At 37.6% G+C, this 19,100-nt stretch overlaps 1 protein-coding gene across 21 annotated transcripts in view; it reads left to right on the top strand.

Moving 5' to 3' along the window:
- The window catches only part of neo1a (neogenin 1a), a 119,046-nt gene extending 105,830 nt beyond the window's left edge, over positions 1-13,216 (top strand). For 2 of the 21 annotated variants that reach the window (XM_083558716.1, XM_083558709.1), the window contains exons 14-29: positions 1,203-1,313; positions 1,406-1,600; positions 2,000-2,095; positions 5,685-5,917; positions 6,154-6,292; positions 6,472-6,579; positions 6,682-6,876; positions 7,591-7,623; positions 7,947-7,997; positions 8,550-8,685; positions 8,818-9,053; positions 9,391-9,483; positions 9,748-9,906; positions 10,595-10,846; positions 11,666-11,787; positions 12,821-13,216. In XM_083558716.1, the coding sequence (XP_083414842.1) occupies positions 1,203-1,313; positions 1,406-1,600; positions 2,000-2,095; positions 5,685-5,917; positions 6,154-6,292; positions 6,472-6,579; positions 6,682-6,876; positions 7,591-7,623; positions 7,947-7,997; positions 8,550-8,685; positions 8,818-9,053; positions 9,391-9,483; positions 9,748-9,906; positions 10,595-10,846; positions 11,666-11,787; positions 12,821-12,904 (2,243 nt within the window). In that variant the 3' untranslated portion in view covers positions 12,905-13,216. Of the gene's footprint in view, positions 1-1,202; positions 1,314-1,405; positions 1,601-1,999; positions 2,096-5,684; positions 5,918-6,153; positions 6,293-6,471; positions 6,580-6,681; positions 6,877-7,590; positions 7,624-7,946; positions 8,004-8,549; positions 8,686-8,817; positions 9,054-9,390; positions 9,484-9,747; positions 9,907-10,594; positions 10,847-11,665; positions 11,788-12,659 lie in introns of all 21 variants that reach the window. The other 19 variants (XM_083558698.1, XM_083558714.1, XM_083558715.1 and 16 more) reach the window with 12 other exon arrangements.
- Positions 13,217-19,100: the final 5,884 nt, after the last annotated feature.

The following is a 19,100-nucleotide window of genomic DNA, read 5'->3' on the forward strand; positions in this document are numbered from 1 at the left end:
AGTGGCTGCCGGAAGTGCTCCGGGGAGTGCCATGGCTCTTCGGCATTTAGTGTTCAAACGGCACCAAAGCAGAAGCTTATTAACATTTTAAAGCAATTACAAGCACTACGTATTATTTAAAGACAGTGTGCAACCGCTGTGCCTTTGAATTCCAAAAGAGACCCGAAGCACAAACCAGATTCCTGATATTTTTAGACATTTCTCAGATTATAGAGAGCTGCAGCGTTTTTCCAGGTCGCATTGTTGTTTTGATGTGTGTTTGCAATAGAACTCAATTTAAAATATGTTGTTTCTTGCAACACTGCAGCAGATGCGGATTAGATTTATAAAAATATTTTCAAGGGTCTTTGGGTTTTATTCTTTAATTCGTTTAAGAACAAATGTATTTGTAAATTCCTCAGGAGCATTTGCATAAAAAAAAAAAAACAATTCTATTGTATTCTCTGAAGGCCTAGGAGTTTCATTTACATTCAGGTTTTCATTTACTTACAATGAGACACAAATGCGATCCTCGATTGTATAATTGACACAAGTTCCATACTTTCGTAAGTAAGCCTAAGCAATCAGTTTCGACAAAAGCAATAATGCCCTTAAAAGGAGAAAGTGTTTAGTTTCAGTGAGCTGCAATGAGTGATTTACTGTAAGATTTAGCACGCTCCTTCCGTCTTCCATCCTGTCTGGTTTAAGTGATTATTTGTACGTTTTGCTTTTAATAGACTTTTAGTCGTCAGTGTCCTCAGTTGTGAACTGATGCTTGTTAATTCACAGGTATTTTGGCACTTAGCATCTATTTATGAATGTAATCATCAGTGTTACAGAAATCTGTGCAATGTTAATCCAGTGCTGACTATAAAAACATCTATGCAACAAAATAACCTGATAAAGTGTGTCCGTTGAGAATATCAAGACGCTCTTAGCGGTATTGATCTCGACTAGGTTAATATTCCAGGAGAAATGCCCAGGTGAAGTATAGAGGTGATTTTAGTTGTTTTTACCCAGAGGATTAAACCCTAAATGATTTCAGGAATAAGAATCCTTGTCTCATTTGTCTAAGCCCTTAGACAAATACACATGAAGTTTTTTTTCCACTGCTCTCTATAAAGGCTCTATAAGACAAGTCTGTGCTTTTGTTTCCAAGCTTTGATTTACAGCTGTATCTTCAGCTCAGACACACTATAAGAGATGCTATTTGTGCTTTTCAGGTTTGCAGCGTGGCACAGAATACTCAGTACGTGTGTCAGCCATAACTGTAAATGGCTCGGGCCCTGCGACAGACTGGGCCACTGCTGAGACCTTCGAGAGCGATTTGGATGGTAAAAACTGTTACTACACTCACGCTATACTCTTTCAACCACAAACTCACTGTTTCTTTTATTAACTTTTATGCTTCATGTGTGATATTTAGAGTCCCGGGTTCCCGATGTGCCTGGTTCCTTACATGTCCGGCCACTGGTGAACAGCATCGTGGTGAGCTGGTCCCCTCCAGAGAACCAGGACATTGTGGTTAGAGGTTACATCATCGGCTATGGTATCGGAAACCCTCATAGCCAAATGATTAAAGTCGATTACAAACAAAGATATTACAACATTGAGAACCTTGGTGAGAACCTTCTATGAATTGTTATTGTAATTATTATTGTTTTTATTCTGCCTATTTCTCTCACCAACATTATTTACTAAGTGACTGATTACATCTGTAAATGTGTTACAGTAAACATAATTTATGCTCGAAGAGGGTAATGTGGGATGGATACTTGGAAATGGAAATCTCCCAGTACCCATTGCTGTGCCTGGCTGTAATTCAATTTACAGGGGGATAAAAAAAAAATCACAAAGAAAATGTGCATAATTGAAGCTCTCATAATTTCCCTAATTACATGAGAAAGGGAATCAATAATGGTGTTTAAATATGCACCCCCACTCCAGTGATGAATATGAGCAAGGGTCCCTGAGGAACCGGCTTGATTAGCTAAATGAATCCTCTCTCTGTGTTCCCCAGATCCTAGCTCTAACTACGTGATCACACTGAAGGCTTACAACAACGTGGGTGAGGGCATCCCGGTGTACGAGAGTGCCCTCACACGACCCCAGACAGGTAGACCCACCAGCACGATCACTCTTTTTTACATTGTAAATGTAGTCGCAAACACACACAAATCCACTCCTTGTGCTTATAGACTGAGCATGAGATTTTTCTAGTCAGTGAAGCTGGATGTGTTCTGTGTGTTAATGTTTGTTGTTGATTTGTGGCTATACATTTTTCATGTGTTTACCTACAAAGCAAAATGAAGATGCTGTCTTTTTAGTTGTTCTGTCTAAAAACAGACCCTGCACAAACACTATTTTATAATACAAATGTAAAACTACATCCATCGAACAATATGGGGCTGAAATGAGACAGAAAAAGAATAACGACTCCTGACACATACAAAAAGTGAAATACAAATGAAAGATGAGGGGAACAAACCAAAACGAGGAAGTTAGAAAGCAAATGTAAGCATGATGAGTGGAAGAAAAGGAAAAGAAAGGTAACCCCGAAGTGGAAAAGTAAATGCAAGGATGATTTGTTAACGAAGAAGAAATTGGTCAAACTATTAGGGGTTAACAAAAAAAGAGAAAAGATAGAGAGAAAAAGAGAGGCAAATATTGCCCAATTCTTTTAGAAAAGATCAACAAAGCAAAGTTTTAAACAGACTCACGATAAAACTGCTACTGAGTTATTTATAGAAACACTTTAGGATCATTAAGAACAAGTATTAACATCTAGTGGAAGTGGTAGTTGACCGATTGATTGGAAGGTTCCATTGTTGATTGGAAGGTTCAAATCCGAGCACCGCCAAGCTACCGCTGCTGCGTACTTGAGCAGGGCCCTTAACCCTCAAGTGCTCAGTTGTATAAACAAGAAAATTGGCGGACGCTCTGCATAGAGCTCTGCCAGAATGCTTTAAATGTAATTGTAAATGCAGGAGGAAGATACAGATAAAATATAGTAGTATTGTTCCTAATCACTGTAGTTCTGTTTAACACTATCCTGAAAGTGTTGTGGAGTCCATGGACCATGAGGCAAAAACCAGGAGTCGATGTTTAGTGAGCAATTTGAGCTACTGGTAGTTAAAACAAATGCCTACTTCTGCTTCATTTATATTTTATTTAATAATATAAAATAAACAATGCAATAAAATGTAATTTTTTAATGCATGTTAAAAATGAATGTTTGTTTAACAGCTGTGCATAGACTTTAAGTGTTCCCATTTATTTCCTTAGCCCATAGACAAGTCCTTATTCCAGTCTCATAAGATACAGATTTCTTATAAAAAAAAAAAAGGGCATTACTATCACTGGCCTCTCATCAAAACGCAGTAAAATAATGAATTCTGAATGCCAGCTAAATTGTAATTCTTTTAATACTTCTGCTTCTTGCCAATCCTGAGATTATAAGCTTCGAACCAAACCATTAGCACTTCAGGGACGGCTTTAAGCAGCTCATTGTAATAAAAGAGAGAATGTGTGGGTGTGTGAGGCAGAGCTTTGATTAAACACTTACTAATCTAATATGCAAGCTAGTCATAACTCTGTTGATTATTCATGATAGTGATACGCTTTGTGAATAAAATGTCGGAGAACATGTAGCTGTTGTTCTGTAGAGTCAGTGTTCCTGTTTTAATATTATGTGGGTCTGAGAAGATTCTTTTTTTCCCCTATCAGCAGGGTCTAGACATGTGTTTAGGGACAGCAGAAAACATTTCAACATACAAGTTTTTTTTGTGGGTTTTTTTTTTTTTTTTTTTACCTCAGAGCACTATGTCTGAATACTGTACATCCTTGTGCTAAATATGTAAATGCAGATTTGTCACAAACATTCAGACCTGAAATAAGACCGGAAAACAGACTGGATGGCAGAGATTATGAAGACTCCTACTATTTTTGCTCCTTGTTACACTGCTTCTTTCCCAGCATGCCATGCTGTGTTGGGTCTTAGTCATGTCTTTTTTTGTTTTGTTTTTTTCAAACACAACGCTTCCAGGACCACCCGCTGCTCCCACTTTCACAGTCTCTCTTATCAGATATGATTTCTCTTCATGATTTAGAGTGTGGAGATATTTCGAATTTATGAAGCAGTGTATAGAATGCTGACCTAGATTTAACGAAACTTGTTAAATGAATCAGACATGAGTTGAATGAATTAGATACGATCTTTTCATTTTAAAGTACCCATGAATTAAAAAAGAAGTGTGTTTAACAGGCTGGCTAGGATTTATTGTATGGCTGATTTTGGCTGCATACATAGTTTGGGTCAGAATTCTGAAACCTGTAGAACACTGATTTATTATTTTAATTTAAAATCAAGACTATGTCAAGACAAGACATTCAGAAAGTCTTGCATGTGAGCTTAAATGTGGAAAAGCTTAATGACTTGAACCGGCCATGGTGCAGTATAGTGCCAGATGAACGCATGGTAGCTAAAAACTTTGACAGAACTTGTCTTTCATAAACCTAGTTATTGTTTTAATAATATTGTTTTTATTGGATACTATTAAGACATTTAACAAACCTTTTTAAATGTGATGCTGACAATCCCATGTTTTCTTTTGCACTTGCGGGATGATGGCCAACTGCCATATCAGTTTCCCCACACACATTTTATATTTAATTACTAACTTACTTAACAGGATAAAGCTAATGAAACCTGTACATTAGCCACTTGTCAGCTGGCTAGCTGATCTCTCTAATGGTAGTGATATGTAGTGATATAAGTTTTTGGCTTTCATCAGAGATTTATTGTAGTTTCAAATGACATCATCTGGGGTAGGCATAAAAATTGCCAGGTTGCTGCCCCCTGCTAACATGGCAAGCTCCATATAGTAAGTTGTGTGTATATATAAGTAGTATGCTCCATTACTGCAGAATTGTATAAAGCAGCTTCACTTTTTTTTTTTTTTTATGTCTGAGCAGGTTTGTGCCATCAATGAGATTTGATGATCAATGAGAAAATTATATACAGTATTAGCATTCGATTTTAAACAGCAAAGTATTGTCCTGCTGCATGTTTGACCCTCTGTGTCTGTGACCTAGCAAGAAGAATTGGGCAGATTTAGTTAGATATAAAGCACAGTGTGTATACATGTTACACTAAAGTGGGCTTGTTCTGGCTCTCCAGAGAAACTATGTGCTCTGTTTCCCTCCATAGTACAGGTTCTTCCTTGTGCAGTAGCACAATAAAGTAAAACCTTGAGCTGGACAAGGCTAGTGTTTTCATAGTTTAGGAGGACATTACAGTTTTTTTTAATTAATGTGGCATTATTGAATGTTTCCAGCACTGTATTTCCTCACACACTTTTCTTAAGACTGTTTTTCCTTGTCATACTGCTGGTTCTCTTGCTACTTTTATTAATATAGCTTGATAGTAAACTAAACTTTTCTCCCCAACAGACAAGTCCTTGGTCATGTAGACAATAGATGTACTCTTATGATTTGTAACAGTCTTTCCTGATATCCTGTTCTAATAGAATGTTCTTTCTCTTTCTCCCTCCCAATCCTGCATCCATGTTGCTCCCTGCATCCCCATTTAACTCATTAACACATTTCTGCCCCTTCATTTACCCCAATCTTGGTTTCCTTTTTTTTTTTTTTTTTCCCCTCCCAATATTCTTTTTGCCATTCAACATTGTGTTAACGGCTTGCAGACCCCATAGACCCTGATGTTGATTTGTACGAACTTTTCCATCCTCCATACACTCCAGTACCAGACCCCATTCCCATGATGCCTCCCGTGGGCGTTCAGGCTTCGGTTTTGAGCCACGACACCATTAAAGTCACATGGGCTGACAACTCGCTGGCCAAGAATCAGAAAATCACAGACGCACGATACTACACAGTGCGCTGGAAGACCAACATACCAGCAAATACCAAGTTTAAGGTACAGTTCATCTAAACATCTATGAACATAAATGAAATATCCTCGACCAAAACTGACCAATTTAAAATCTTGGATATATTTTTTATTTGTTATGAAGTTTAGTTTTATTTTTCGACCTGGTATATGACTAGGTATTTGCTTTTATTTAGATTAAATGAAAAGTTGCAGAATTGTTTTCCATCCTGGCATATTAGATAATATTTTCTTTTCTTGTTTTTTTTTGTTTTTTTTAATAGACGGCCAACACTACTAACCTGAATCACGTGGTGACTGGTCTGAAGCCGAACACTCTGTACGAGTTCTCTGTCATGGTCACTAAAGGCAGGAAATCTAGCACATGGAGTATGACAGCTCATGGGACAACTTTAGAAGCGAGTAAGCCAGTCAGATGCATATACATGTTTCATCCAATCACCACTTGTATAATCTGTGTACATGCTTCCATTAGCACTGGATATTAACATGGATTGGAACACTGTTCAATTCCTTTTAATCCCACTCATTCCTGATTCTCTATCATATGTTATTTATAATTATAATAATGTTTTTCTCAGCGCCCAGTTCCGCTCCAAAAGACGTGACTGTGGTTAGTAAGGAGGGTCGCCCACGCACCATCATAGTCAACTGGCAGCCTCCTTCCGAAGCAAATGGCAAAATTACAGGTGCAAAAACCTAAACCATATAAAAACTGTATTTTCATGCAAGAATTTTGTGTAAATTGTAAAAAAAATAATAATAATAAATAAATAAATGTTTTGTCCCAGGCTACATTATATACTATAGCACTGACGTCAATGCTGAGGTACATGACTGGGTGATTGAGCCAGTGGTGGGGAACCGACTCACCCATCAGATTCAGGAGCTGACTCTTGACACAACATACTACTTTAAAATCCAGGCTCGCAACTCCAAGGGCATGGGGCCCATGTCAGACGCAGTCCAGTTCCGCACTCTTAAAGGTACAACTGTTAGTAAGAATGTCTTTTTAAATGCGCATTTTGTATTAACACGCCATTGTACAGGAATGTATAATGTATTTGTGTTAAATATTAACGGAATTCTTTAGCAAAGTAGAACAATGAATTAAACTGTTTAATAGAAATAAGGATAAATATTGTACATATTGAAGACATAAATCATTTCATTTTTTGAAAACATTTCATATGTACACGGGTGCTAAATTGTAGGCTTTCGCACCTCTTGATAAGGTGATACAGGATACATCTGAAAGCAACACTTTGGATTTTGGTACATAAGCTACAAGTATAAATATTTGCCAATGTATAAACATGTATATCAATTTTTTCATTTAAAATTTTTACATATAAAATTCCATGGGTTGGAATGTAAAATAAAACAGAACTGAATCACTTCAAATTCTTATACAACTAACTACTATAATTTGAAAACGTTTTTGCATTGTGGCAAGTTTAATTCTGCCCTGTAAAAAACCTAGTAAAACTTTAATTTCTTTAGTTTTGGTTTAGAAAAGTATGCATGCCTGATGAACTAATCAAACAAACAATTGCTTTTCTGACAGCAGTTTTCCTCCTTCTCTTTCCTTTTTTGTCTTCCTCTGTGTGAACTCGTGCACACACGGCCCGCTCGTCTCTTGTTTCACGGCACTCCCTCTAACCTTTCTGCTCTGTGTTCTCTCTACTCTGGCCTGCTAGCTGAATCGTCTGACAAAATGGCTAATGACCAAGGTAATTGCTCTTTCCTTCCTTATCTTTCCGAACGCTTGCTGCTTCAGCTCTTGTGAGCTTCGAGTCATAGATTCAGGTGCTGCTGCTTATGTAGACACTGGATGATTAGCTCACCTAATTACCCTTAAAGTTTTCCTTCACTGGTTTTTTTCACAAGTAACACATGAAAATAGCTTGGTAAGGATTTAGAACTTTTTTTTTTTTTTGGCTGCTTGTAGAAACTGATGTTTGAGACGTTGGTAAGAGAATTAGTTGTGGAAATTGAGAGAAAAAAAAAAAACGAATGGAAACTTCTCACCTGTTTTTCTCTGCTTTTCTTTCAGCTTCTGGAATACCGGGAAAACCTGGTGGAAAAGCTGCTACACTAGACCCTGGTATTGGTAAAGTCTCTTTATTTCCTTTTTATTCTGAGATATATGTTCATTAGGAAGTGATTGTCCTGTGCAAGGTTATAACATGAATTACACTAAAAGTAGCCAGTGGAGTTTCTAAGGCACAGGTTCCTGACCCTTGTTCAGATCCAAAAATATATCGAAAATATAACAGACAGTGTAGGTTGTGGTGGTATAAAGGTGTAGGGTCCATGTTTTATTTCTAACTCGGTGTGTAGCTTGTGTATTTCTATGCTTGGATGAGAAAATTCGTAAAAAAAAAAAAAAAATCTAATTACATTTAAACTGTGTTTGTAGTTTACGTTATCAAGTCAAAATTTAAACACCTTTTGAACAGGTTGATTAACCTACTAACGTTTTTAGAGACGCCAAATTTCACTCCTAATGACACTTACTGGTTGTCAAGCAGCAGCAGTAAAGCAATTATGATCACTTCAGGGTGGACTGAATCCATATCTCAAGAAAAAAAGTTGTGCACATGTATATGGTATATGTATGCTCTATGCTAACAGCAGTTATTGCAATGTCTTTAAGGGAAATCAGGGATGCCTGGCAGCGAGAACCACATCTTGGTGATTGTCATCATTGTGTCCGTGGGAGGTTTCATCATCATTGTGTTAGTTGTGGGAGCCCTACTGTGCTCTCGTCGCTCCACATCCCAGCAGAAAAAGTAAGTACAAGACTTTAAAGTCATGGTGATCCGCAAAGGTTGCGTGAAGGGAGTATGCAGGTCCTTCACAGTCCATTCTGCAGGAGGCACGTTTTTGCCCTTTTTTCCTAAACATGTGATTATGTTCTTCAGGAAACGGGCAGCCTGCAAGTCCAACAATGGCTCGCACAAGTATAAAGGCAACGCTAAAGACCTCAAGCCACCTGATCTTTGGATCCACCATGAGCGCTTAGAACTCAAACCCATCGATAAGTCACCTGAGCCCAATCCGGTCATGACGGACACACCAATTCCACGTTCCTCTCAAGACATCACTCCTGTAGATGGCACCATGGACCCGATTCTCCAAAGACGGAATTCATACCGTGGTAGGATCTTCCTTCATCTCCGACCATGTGCTACTGCTTCATTCACTGCTTCTACCATTTTGGTTTTCTTTTTCTGAAAACCTGCCTAAATGTGCTTAATATATTTTTTTGGTTTTGCCATTATTTATTTTTTTTTTATTTAGCCCCCCCCTTGCAAAAAAGGTCCAAAAAAAAAGTCAGTTTAGAACCTATTTTTTTAAGTGTTTTGTAGATGGTTTTAGTGCCCCCTAGTGGAGAAACTGCATTGTAACTCTGGGAAATTAGCAAACAGGCTGTGGTGATGCCTGGACAAGCCTGGCTCGCTCTCTCAAAGGCTTGGTCACTCTCTGGTTTGCAGGCCATGAGTCAGAGGACAGCATGTCTACACTGGCAGGTCGGCGTGGAATGAGGCCTAAAATGATGATGCCCTTTGATGCTCAGCCCCCTCAGCGTAAGTGCTCCTGGTCCTCCCAAAATTTTGGGACCCCCTTTTTTAAGCACACTATCCTTTAAAGGGCTATTTAATTATGTAGAATCCTCTTCAGGCTTGGTTTAAAAATCTTATTTTTGCACAAGCTAAAATGTCTCTTTTTGGTCAATGTGGTTCTGTTTGCATGCTCAGTGTATCATTTAGTATAAACAGTACTCCCCCATGTGCTTTGTGTACGTTTCAATGTAAAAACATGGCCTTTGTGTTATTTGTGTCCATCCGCAGCCGTGATTAGTGCTCACCCCATCCATTCGCTTGATAACCATCACCACCATTATCACCTTGGCAGCCTGGCCCCCCCGAACCACAACTATCTGCAACACTCAAGCAGCCCGCGGGCCCTCACCTCTTCCATCTCATATCTAGACAGGGCCGAGTCGCCAGGTGAGCCAGCAGCCCCAGACTGTAAAAACGACATCCAGCTTGTGCCTACTTTTCTCACATTCTATTGCTTTTGATTGGGTTTAGAAAATAAAGTCTTTAACAGACCCTTACAGCAGGTCTCATGAAGCTACATGGAGAGAAAAATAGTACAAAAGTAAAATGGGAGAGACGCACTGCTTTCGAGAGCACTATGACTAAATAATACTGATATGATCAATTATATCACAATACTGCATTTATAGACGCTAAACATATTGTGGTCATTTTAAAATAAAATAAGCAAACAAACGAAGCAGTTAAAAAGATGTTACAAATAAAAATATTGTACAAAATGTTTAATGTTATGTTTTCGTGTCAGTAGATGCACCAGCATTGGTTAAGGGAAATGTGTTGGACAAAGTTTTATCTCATATTGAAAAGCAATGTTTGCTTGCACAACTTTGGTTAGAAATGTACTGCTTTAGATTTTTATCTTCATTGATTTACACTAACTGCATTAAGGCGATTTTTCCAGACCATTTAATATATAATGCTTTCTTAAAACCTCCTGCTTCATTCCATGATCACATTTTCTTCAAATAGCATCCATGCCATGCGTCACACATAAATAACAGCAGAAATCTTGCCTAGCAGAAGTATGTATCAGGAATGTGTGTGTAGTGTGAGGTGACTGTGGCTATGATTACAGAGTCAGTAAGAAACACTCCCACTGCAGACCTACTGCCTGCTTCAGCCCAGCTCTCCTGCTCCATTGATCACTCAGAGACCGACATCAGCTATCACAGCTCGGCTGCCGAGGATGAGCCCAACTACAACCCTCCAACTGCACACGTGCGCCCCTCACACCCTCTCAAGAGCTTCGCTGTGCCCTCCGTGCCTGCCCACGGCTCCGCCTACGAGGGAGTTGCTCTGCCCAGCACACCCCTGCTCTCTCAGACGGGTACGAGTGTTTGTTCAAGCCAATGATGCTGAATGTCGGTCAGTTTGGCCAGTTATAAGCAGGCATGGCATAAAAGGCAACTAGTTTAATTTTAGTTACACTTGATAGCATGCAGTTGTATATTTTTTTTGTATAGTACAAAAAGACAAAATAATAAAAACATAAATTTCACACCACAGTATAAGATGTAAAGAAGTACGTCTCCCTTTAGCAATTCCCAGGCTATGCATTTTGCTGAGACCTGGCAACCCTGCACACTGACTAAATTTAAATAGTCGCACCTCAGTCAAACTCTAATTTATTAACTGCATTCTATTAAATCAACACACAGCATGAACTGATGCCATGAATATTTGTTGATCTTAATTAACTAGCACATGAATATCAATGACATTGTTACATCTATCTGATGACACCAGATTTATTACACTGCCTGCATTTCAAATGTAATAAAATTATTATTGCATAGAAAAATGTTTGCACCAAACAAGTGAACATGCCAGATTGGAGACTGGAGTGTGGAAAAAACTTTTAGGGAGCGTCATGCATGAGCTCAGTGAACTCAAGTTTTTACAGGTTTCAATATAAATCACTAAGAATAGAAGAATGCACAGAGTTTTTGGATCAAATCAACAATGTAGGTAGTAATACATTATTCATTTTTTAATTATAGTCACAATCTTAAAATGATTTTGGTGCATATCTGGCAGCCCCAATTAACTGATAGACATTTTTTTTTTTAAAAGGCAAAATGATTGGGTTGCCTTTGTACTGTAATGGTTCAAAGCTTCACCTAAACACGTGTGGTGATGTTTTTAGGTCCTCACTCAGTCAAGACTGCCTCCATCGGGACGCTGAGTAGGACAAGGACCCCTATGCCAGTAATCGTGCCGAACGCCCCAGACATACAAGACAGTAGAATGCTGGAGGAATGCGAGAGCGTAAGTATCCCAGCCTGTCTCATACACTCTCTAAACATTATCAGAAAGTGTGTTCAAATAGATAAATAAAGTTGAGTGCAAACGTTTGCATCCTCCCCATTCAATAACTTGCAACAACATTATTATTATTATTATTTTTTTAAGAGCATCATGTTGGTCTTAAGACCTGATATGGATTCGTAAGATAAGTATTTGGACAGTGACAGCTTTGGTCTTGAAAGTGTACACCATTGACATCTAGGTTGCTTCAGTCCTAATCCAATTCAAGACGAGTTAGGACAGACATGTTCGAGACTGGAGGAGTTCATGATTGATTTTTTCCCATCACAACACTGGAATTCTTGCATGTCCAAAGAGGTTGAACATGTTATCGTTTCTATAGTAATACATCAATTATAGAGACTTGCATAGTGGACATAACACATAATCGAAGACTGATAATAATTGGATTAAAATGTGTTTACTGTGAGTGGATGATTTATAAATAAAAATGATACTTTTAATTAAATAATAAATTAACATTTATTAAAGGACAGTCATTTTATTTCTGATATTGCACCAAAAGTTTACTTTTTATCAAAACGTTTGCACTTTGCTGTAAAATGGAATTGTTTTGCATTTGAAATGGATTTTTAATCTGATACTCTCTCTCCCTTACATCTCTGCTCTCTGCCCTCTCTTTTAACAATTCATTTATTTGTTTTCTGGCTGCTTGTTAAATGGACATTTTTGCATCTTATTGTGTTATTTGAAACCTGTTCCGTTGCCCCTGTTGGTCCCGCATCAATGACAAAAACCAAATCCTGTTATGTTTGCGAATGCTTGTGCCTGTCATCGTTTCGCATCTTTGGGTGATGCTTCTTTTCTTACAGCTCCATTGCCTGTCACCTTTATAACTCGTAAAGTTGACCCAAAATTCCATTCCATTCCTGAGCTTCCCCAGCCCCCCACCCCAACAACAAAACTTAACCTCCTGAAAGCTTGTTCTCTTACCCTCCCTCCCTCCTGCATTAACCCTCTCCCTCTTTCTCAGAAATACGAGAAGGACGAGCTGTCGGAGGAGATGGCCCACCTGGAGGGCTTAATGAAGGACCTCAACGCCATCACAACGGCCTGAGCACAATCCAGACACCCTAGCAAACACACACACACACACACTATATATACATACACACACACACCACACACACACATCCACAATCCGCCACGGCATGGACAGAGTTCTCAGTCCTCTACAGAACCGAATGAGAGAAAATGAACATTTGGCTTGCCTTGCTAACTCTCAGGAAGGAAATGGCCATCGGTTAAAGGAGTGGGGAAAAAAACAATTTGGGTACTAATTCCATCTGGAATGTTGTACTTTTTTTGCGCTTCGGAGACAATGTTTGTTACCTTACGAATTAAAAAAAAAAAAAAAAAAAAAAAAAAAGGAAGATTACAGTATGCTGGTGTTCGTGCTGGTGCTAATGGCACAATTTACAGTGTTTCATTTGTGCGTTTTTGTATCTCTCGACCTCTTTATCTATATATTTTCCACAGGTTCCAGTGAGGTGAACATTGGACACTCTACCTTTTTATTTTCATGTCATTTGTTTTGTATTATGCATTTTGATTTAATGACATCGTTCCTTTTTGTACGTCATCTATTGTGCCATGTCGTTATTTTGTATGTTTTTTTTTTTATTATTTTATATACATATATGCTTATAGATATGTATATAAGGTCTAAACTGCCTCATACGTCTTTTCAAAATAGGATTTTTTTCTTTTTTTTTTGAGGAGAGTACGTCAGCCTTATTCCTGACAGGAGCACCAAAACCTGATGCTCTGGGTTCTTTATTTTTAGATTTTTTGAAGGTTGGATGGCGTGATGCTGATGATTTGTCCTCGGTACGCAAAGATTATTTTCTCAGAAAGGGAGCTCCTTTAAGAATATTGCCTTACACTTCTGTCTGCACGGACACTCATCCTTCAAGGAGGGAAGCAAAAAAATCCACTGCTTGTGTGTCACCTCTGCCACTGTGATATACAGACTTGCTCTTGTACTGAGCTGCGAGATCATGAGGGCGCTGGCTGCTAGACTACAGCTTACATTCTGTTTACTGTCGGTGCTCTTCAGGTTTTTTTTCCCTTCATTTGTTAGCGTTCACTTGTATTCATACAAACAGAAACCTGGAAACTGATGCTATACAGGAAAATGCAGTACACACGTTTCTCACATGCTCTTTAGACACGTACTTCAGGATGTCAAGTGCAAAACCTTCTGAACAGGACTCCCAGTCATCGGTTTTCTTCTGCCCATTTATTTTTTTGTCCCCTTAGTTCCTCTCATGTAGCCATTTTATATGAAGTATTTCAATGTGAATAAAAAATGATAAATGCGGCAGTCTGGGAAAACCTGTTAGCAGTGGCCATGGTGGAATTCGAGCAAAGAAAAATGGAAATTTGATTTTATTACGCCTAAAATATATGTTGATCTGTCAGTTTTAAACATTTATTTAAAAAAAAAAAAAGAAATTAGAAATTTTTTTTACTTTTACAAAGATCAGGCAGTTTTTCTAAAGATGGCTAAAAACTTGTTAGCTACATTTGGGGTCCTAAGTTTGCAAACGCCTTGCAAAAATGATTTTAATCCATGCGGTATTGCCCTTCAGAAGAACATATAATGTTTACATGTTTTAGAGATGACACAATAATAAAAGTTTGCAATTAAACAAGTCATTCTCTTCAGAATTTCTATTCGAATCTAGATCATGTTATCATTACACTGAGAATGAGTGAATGTTTGTGGCTTTTCTAATAGTTGTGTACGAGTTCTTCAAATGTCCAGTGTGTGAAAATATGAGTCTGTAGATGTATAGGTGCTGTTGGAAAGGGGTCAATTATGCAGAAGATGCTGGAAAACCAAATAATGTGCAATTCCTAAAGACTTTTTTTTCATAGAACAATGAGCAATTTAACTGCTTGGAGTTGTGAACATTTCATTATTTGCGGCAAACAAAATGCAATTTTTATCATTTCTTTTTTAAATGAACATTTTGCAAATTCTGCTCGGCGTATTGAAACTTGTAACCTCAGATGTCTTATTTTCTCACTCAACAATGAAACGGATTTGACACTAATCAGAACAGTCAGGAATTCGGCACCGCATATTAAAATATGTTGAATGCTCTTTGCGCTGTAGTCGTGAGAAAATCTTTAAATGCAATTTTTGCTTTGTCTTTTAGTACTATACAGTAAATATATTTCAAATATATCAAAATGTCACCATGTGAAGGGTTTTCCCAGGCTGCTGACACAAACGTTCTCCTGCTGGAAATCATTTCCCTTTTGCCTTCTACCCAAAGAACAGCATCACTGCAGTCGTAGCATTCGCTCGACTTTGATTACGATTGCATCATATTGAACATCCCCTAAATGTCAGTATGACTGTAAGGAATCTCCAGATTACAGGAACACGTTCAACGAGATTACTTATTTGGGATTTTAAAAAAAAAATTGTCAAGACAGTAAACCTTTTTTGCACTTTTTCAACAGATTCAGAAAAAAACAAACATTTCTTTCATATCCTGTGTTTTCAATATAAAGCTATATTTGTGTAATGTAGTGTCATAGCTTAGCAGTAGGCAGCTCGTCTTGTTCAATTTGTTTTTTTCTTTTTTCTTTTTTTTTTGCCTCTGACATTTTTGAGCAACAGGTTTTACTGTGTTCCACATGAGGAATTTTATTGTTGCTTATTTCTGTACAAAAATCTTTTTGCTGTCTGTAGAATAATCTGTGGCTTTTTAAAAAACAAAAAAAGCAAACAAGTTCCAAAATATCAGTGTGGATGATGTGTTCTTTTCTAATACATTGTTTTTTCAGACAACATTAGATCAGATTTGTGATGTAATTTACATGGGACCAAGTGAAAGGTTTGTATCTCAAAATATTTTTAGTATCTGAGTGTTGAGCATTAAGTTCAAGGATAAAGAGCTCAGTCTTTAGCAGTGGTGGATGAAGTACACAAAGCATATACTTGAGTAAAAGTAGAGATACACTGGGTAAAATGTTCAATAAAAATGATCCCTTTAAACTTTCAATTAAATAAAAGTACAAAAAGTATTTGCCTTCAAATGTTCTTAAGTATCCAAGTACTATGATTTATTATGGCTGTAATTTCCTTAATCTCAACTCAGTATATGTGAAAAGACTGTTACTCTTAACGCTCCAATCTATTAATAGAATGATATCAAGTCACACTAAATAAAATAAATTATGAGCATAAAGCCTACTTTTCATAGAGTTTGTGTTGTGGCAAGATAAGAATCAGGAGTTTCTTCCATCATTTATTACCAGAGGTGGAAAGTATTGAAGTACAAATACTTCGTTACTGTACTTAAGTAGATGTTTCTGGTATCAGTACTTTACAATTTTTTGGACCAATTTTACTTTCACTTTCACCACTGTTGTTTAGTTTCCTGGCTCTCACACACCACAGATTTGGACTACTTAATGAAGATAATAATGAGCAAAGCAGAAGACAACAAGAAACATGGTGTTAACGTGTATGAGACAGAGGGAGTCAGTGATGGAAACATGACTGAGAACAGACACATTCCTGATCATCATATTTTCTCTGCTTGTGTTCTATATGGTGGATGTTCAGACTGGATACATTCATTAAGTAGCAACATTTTACATTCTTTTATATTAATACATTAGACTTTACTATCCTCATAACGAGATGAATGATAGAGCTGCATACACAAATTATATTATTTATTTATTTTTGCACGTTTCCCTCCTACAGGTAGTCGTCGACTTACGACCTATGCGAGTTACGACCGTTCGACTTTACGACCATAATCGCTGGCCGCGGCGTGTTCTATATGGTGGATTTCTTTTGTATTAATATATTAATTCAGGCTGTCAAAATGCACGTTCATTTTAACAGCACTAATTTTATCAACGCGTAAATAATGCAGAGCGCATTTCTTTTTTTATTATTAAAAATATAACGATAAATGTAAAAAAAAAAAATAATTCATTCATTCATTCATTTTCTCCCGCTTATCCGTAGTTCGGGTCGCGGGGGCAGCAGTCTAAGCAGGCCCCCGCCTTCGACTGCTGCCCAATCCTCACAGCACCGTCCCTCACGGTCCCTCCTGCAGGTGGTGAGCCCACGGGAAGGCGGCCCCACGTCTCTCCGACGTCACGGACCTTGATATTTCCCTCGTAAGGGACCCCCGGAGCATAGAGGGTTAAGGGCCTTGTTCAAGGGCCCAAGAGTGGCAGCTTGGAGATACCGGGGCTTGAACCCCAGACCTTCCGGAATTTATTTATTTATTTTTACATTTATCGTGTGAATGAGTGTGAATTTTAAAAATAAACTGTAAAATAATTTTTAATCGCTAAATATTTGTTTTATTGATGCGCCAAGTCTGGAAACAGCACAGAAATCCGCCATGATGCACACAATTAACCGTCTGGGTCGATAATCGTGCCGGCGCATTTTATGATCATATATGTTGTGACAGATATCTGATTTCGAAATGTCTATTTTTTAATTACCATCGAAAACAAATATTTTCTATGTAATCCGTATGAACGAAGAGGTACATTTTTCCGGTATCTCCTCATTAACTGTCCGTGTGGAAACATAGCAAAGGTTCCATTTGGTGTCCTGATGATTTACGTAAATTAAAACAATGTTATTACTTTTAAACCTTTACAAGCATATTTTGTTTTATGCTCCATGTTGAGTTTGGTTTCACTAATAATAAACATACATTTGCATAAAGCATCCATATTTGACTATGCCCATGTTGATGAGTGTTAAAAACTTATTTTAAAGTGTTAATTTAGGGTACATTTTGATAAAAATGTGTGATTAAGTTTGAATTAACTCATGACAATCGTGCGATTAAATATTGTAATCGGTTGACAGCCTTAATATTAATGTGTGGTCCAGTTACTAGCGTGAAACCAAATACAGGTAGTAGTAATGGCGTTTTTTTATTTTTAATGTTTATGTCAAAGCCCAAACTTATTTACTTAAAAAAAAAAAAAGTATAGTCAGTATTGCAACTTTTACCAGAGTCTTTAAAAACAGGAGTATCTATACTTCTACTTATATAAAGGATGTGTGTACTTTTGCCACCTCTGTTTATTACTCTCACAATGTTCTTCTTGCTGTTAAACTGATGCTGAACCACGCCATGACACAACGCCTTCCCTATTGATTAGTTTCAGCTTTAAAAAGCTCCTCTCTGCTTCAGCTACCGTCAGTGGATGAATAAGACTTGTTCTCAGAGCAGTCCACAACTTTTAATACATTTCTGAGAGCTCACATTCACGTTTTAATATTACCCCAAATGCATAATTGCACAATTAAATACACGTCATTGTGCACAATTTATTAAATTCTCAGAACCAAGAACCATATAACTCTGGATGTAGCCATAAAATACATACAACATCTTTATTCTTATTCCTTGTAAGCAGTACTGGAGATTCCTCTTACTGAACATAATACAATTACAGAAAACCTTTATGATCGCCTTAGTTAAAGGTATCCAAACCAATAGTGCTAGTTTACTTACAATCCAACTAGACTAGTTAGGTTGTAATTGTTTAGTTGCTACACACATTATGATAAACTATACTATATATAATAATGTTATGCAGGCTAAAAAATATTGTTGTGCTATGCGTAAAAGCATAGCAGGCAACACAGCATACGTGATAGTTATTAGCCTATTTCATTAAATACATTATGACTTTACTATCCTCATAACGAGATGAATGATAGAGCTGCATACACATTTATTTATTTATTTATTTGCACGTTTCCCTCCTACAGGTAGTCGTTGACTTACGACATATGCAACTTACGACCGTTCGACTTTACGACCTCGATTGCTTCAGCTTCCGGCATAATTTCACACTGCTGTACATACAGCCTACTCTACTTACGACCTTTTTTGCCATCCATAATTTTAATTTGGCTTCAGCGCCTTACTGAAGTGACGTCACTCCAGGTCTTGTCAGTTCTCCCACTGGAAACCCTGAAGGCTGAGGTGACGTCACCCGCCTTCCACCTCTCCTTTCTGTGTATGATTGAGGGAACTTCTCCGGGCGGTGGGTGCACACGCCCCAGTCCCGACCAGCTTCATTGAGCGTGATATAAAAATATTTGCCTAATTATAATTATAATTATTAATAATAATACTAAAATATATATATATATATATATATATAAAGTCTGATGTTCAGACTGGATACATTCATTAAGTAGCAACATTTTACATTCTTTTATATTAATATATTAA

The sequence above is a fragment of the Silurus aristotelis genome (genome assembly GCF_946808225.1).
Source record: "Silurus aristotelis genome assembly, chromosome: 13".
In the NCBI taxonomy this organism is placed as follows: Eukaryota; Metazoa; Chordata; class Actinopteri; order Siluriformes; family Siluridae; genus Silurus; species Silurus aristotelis.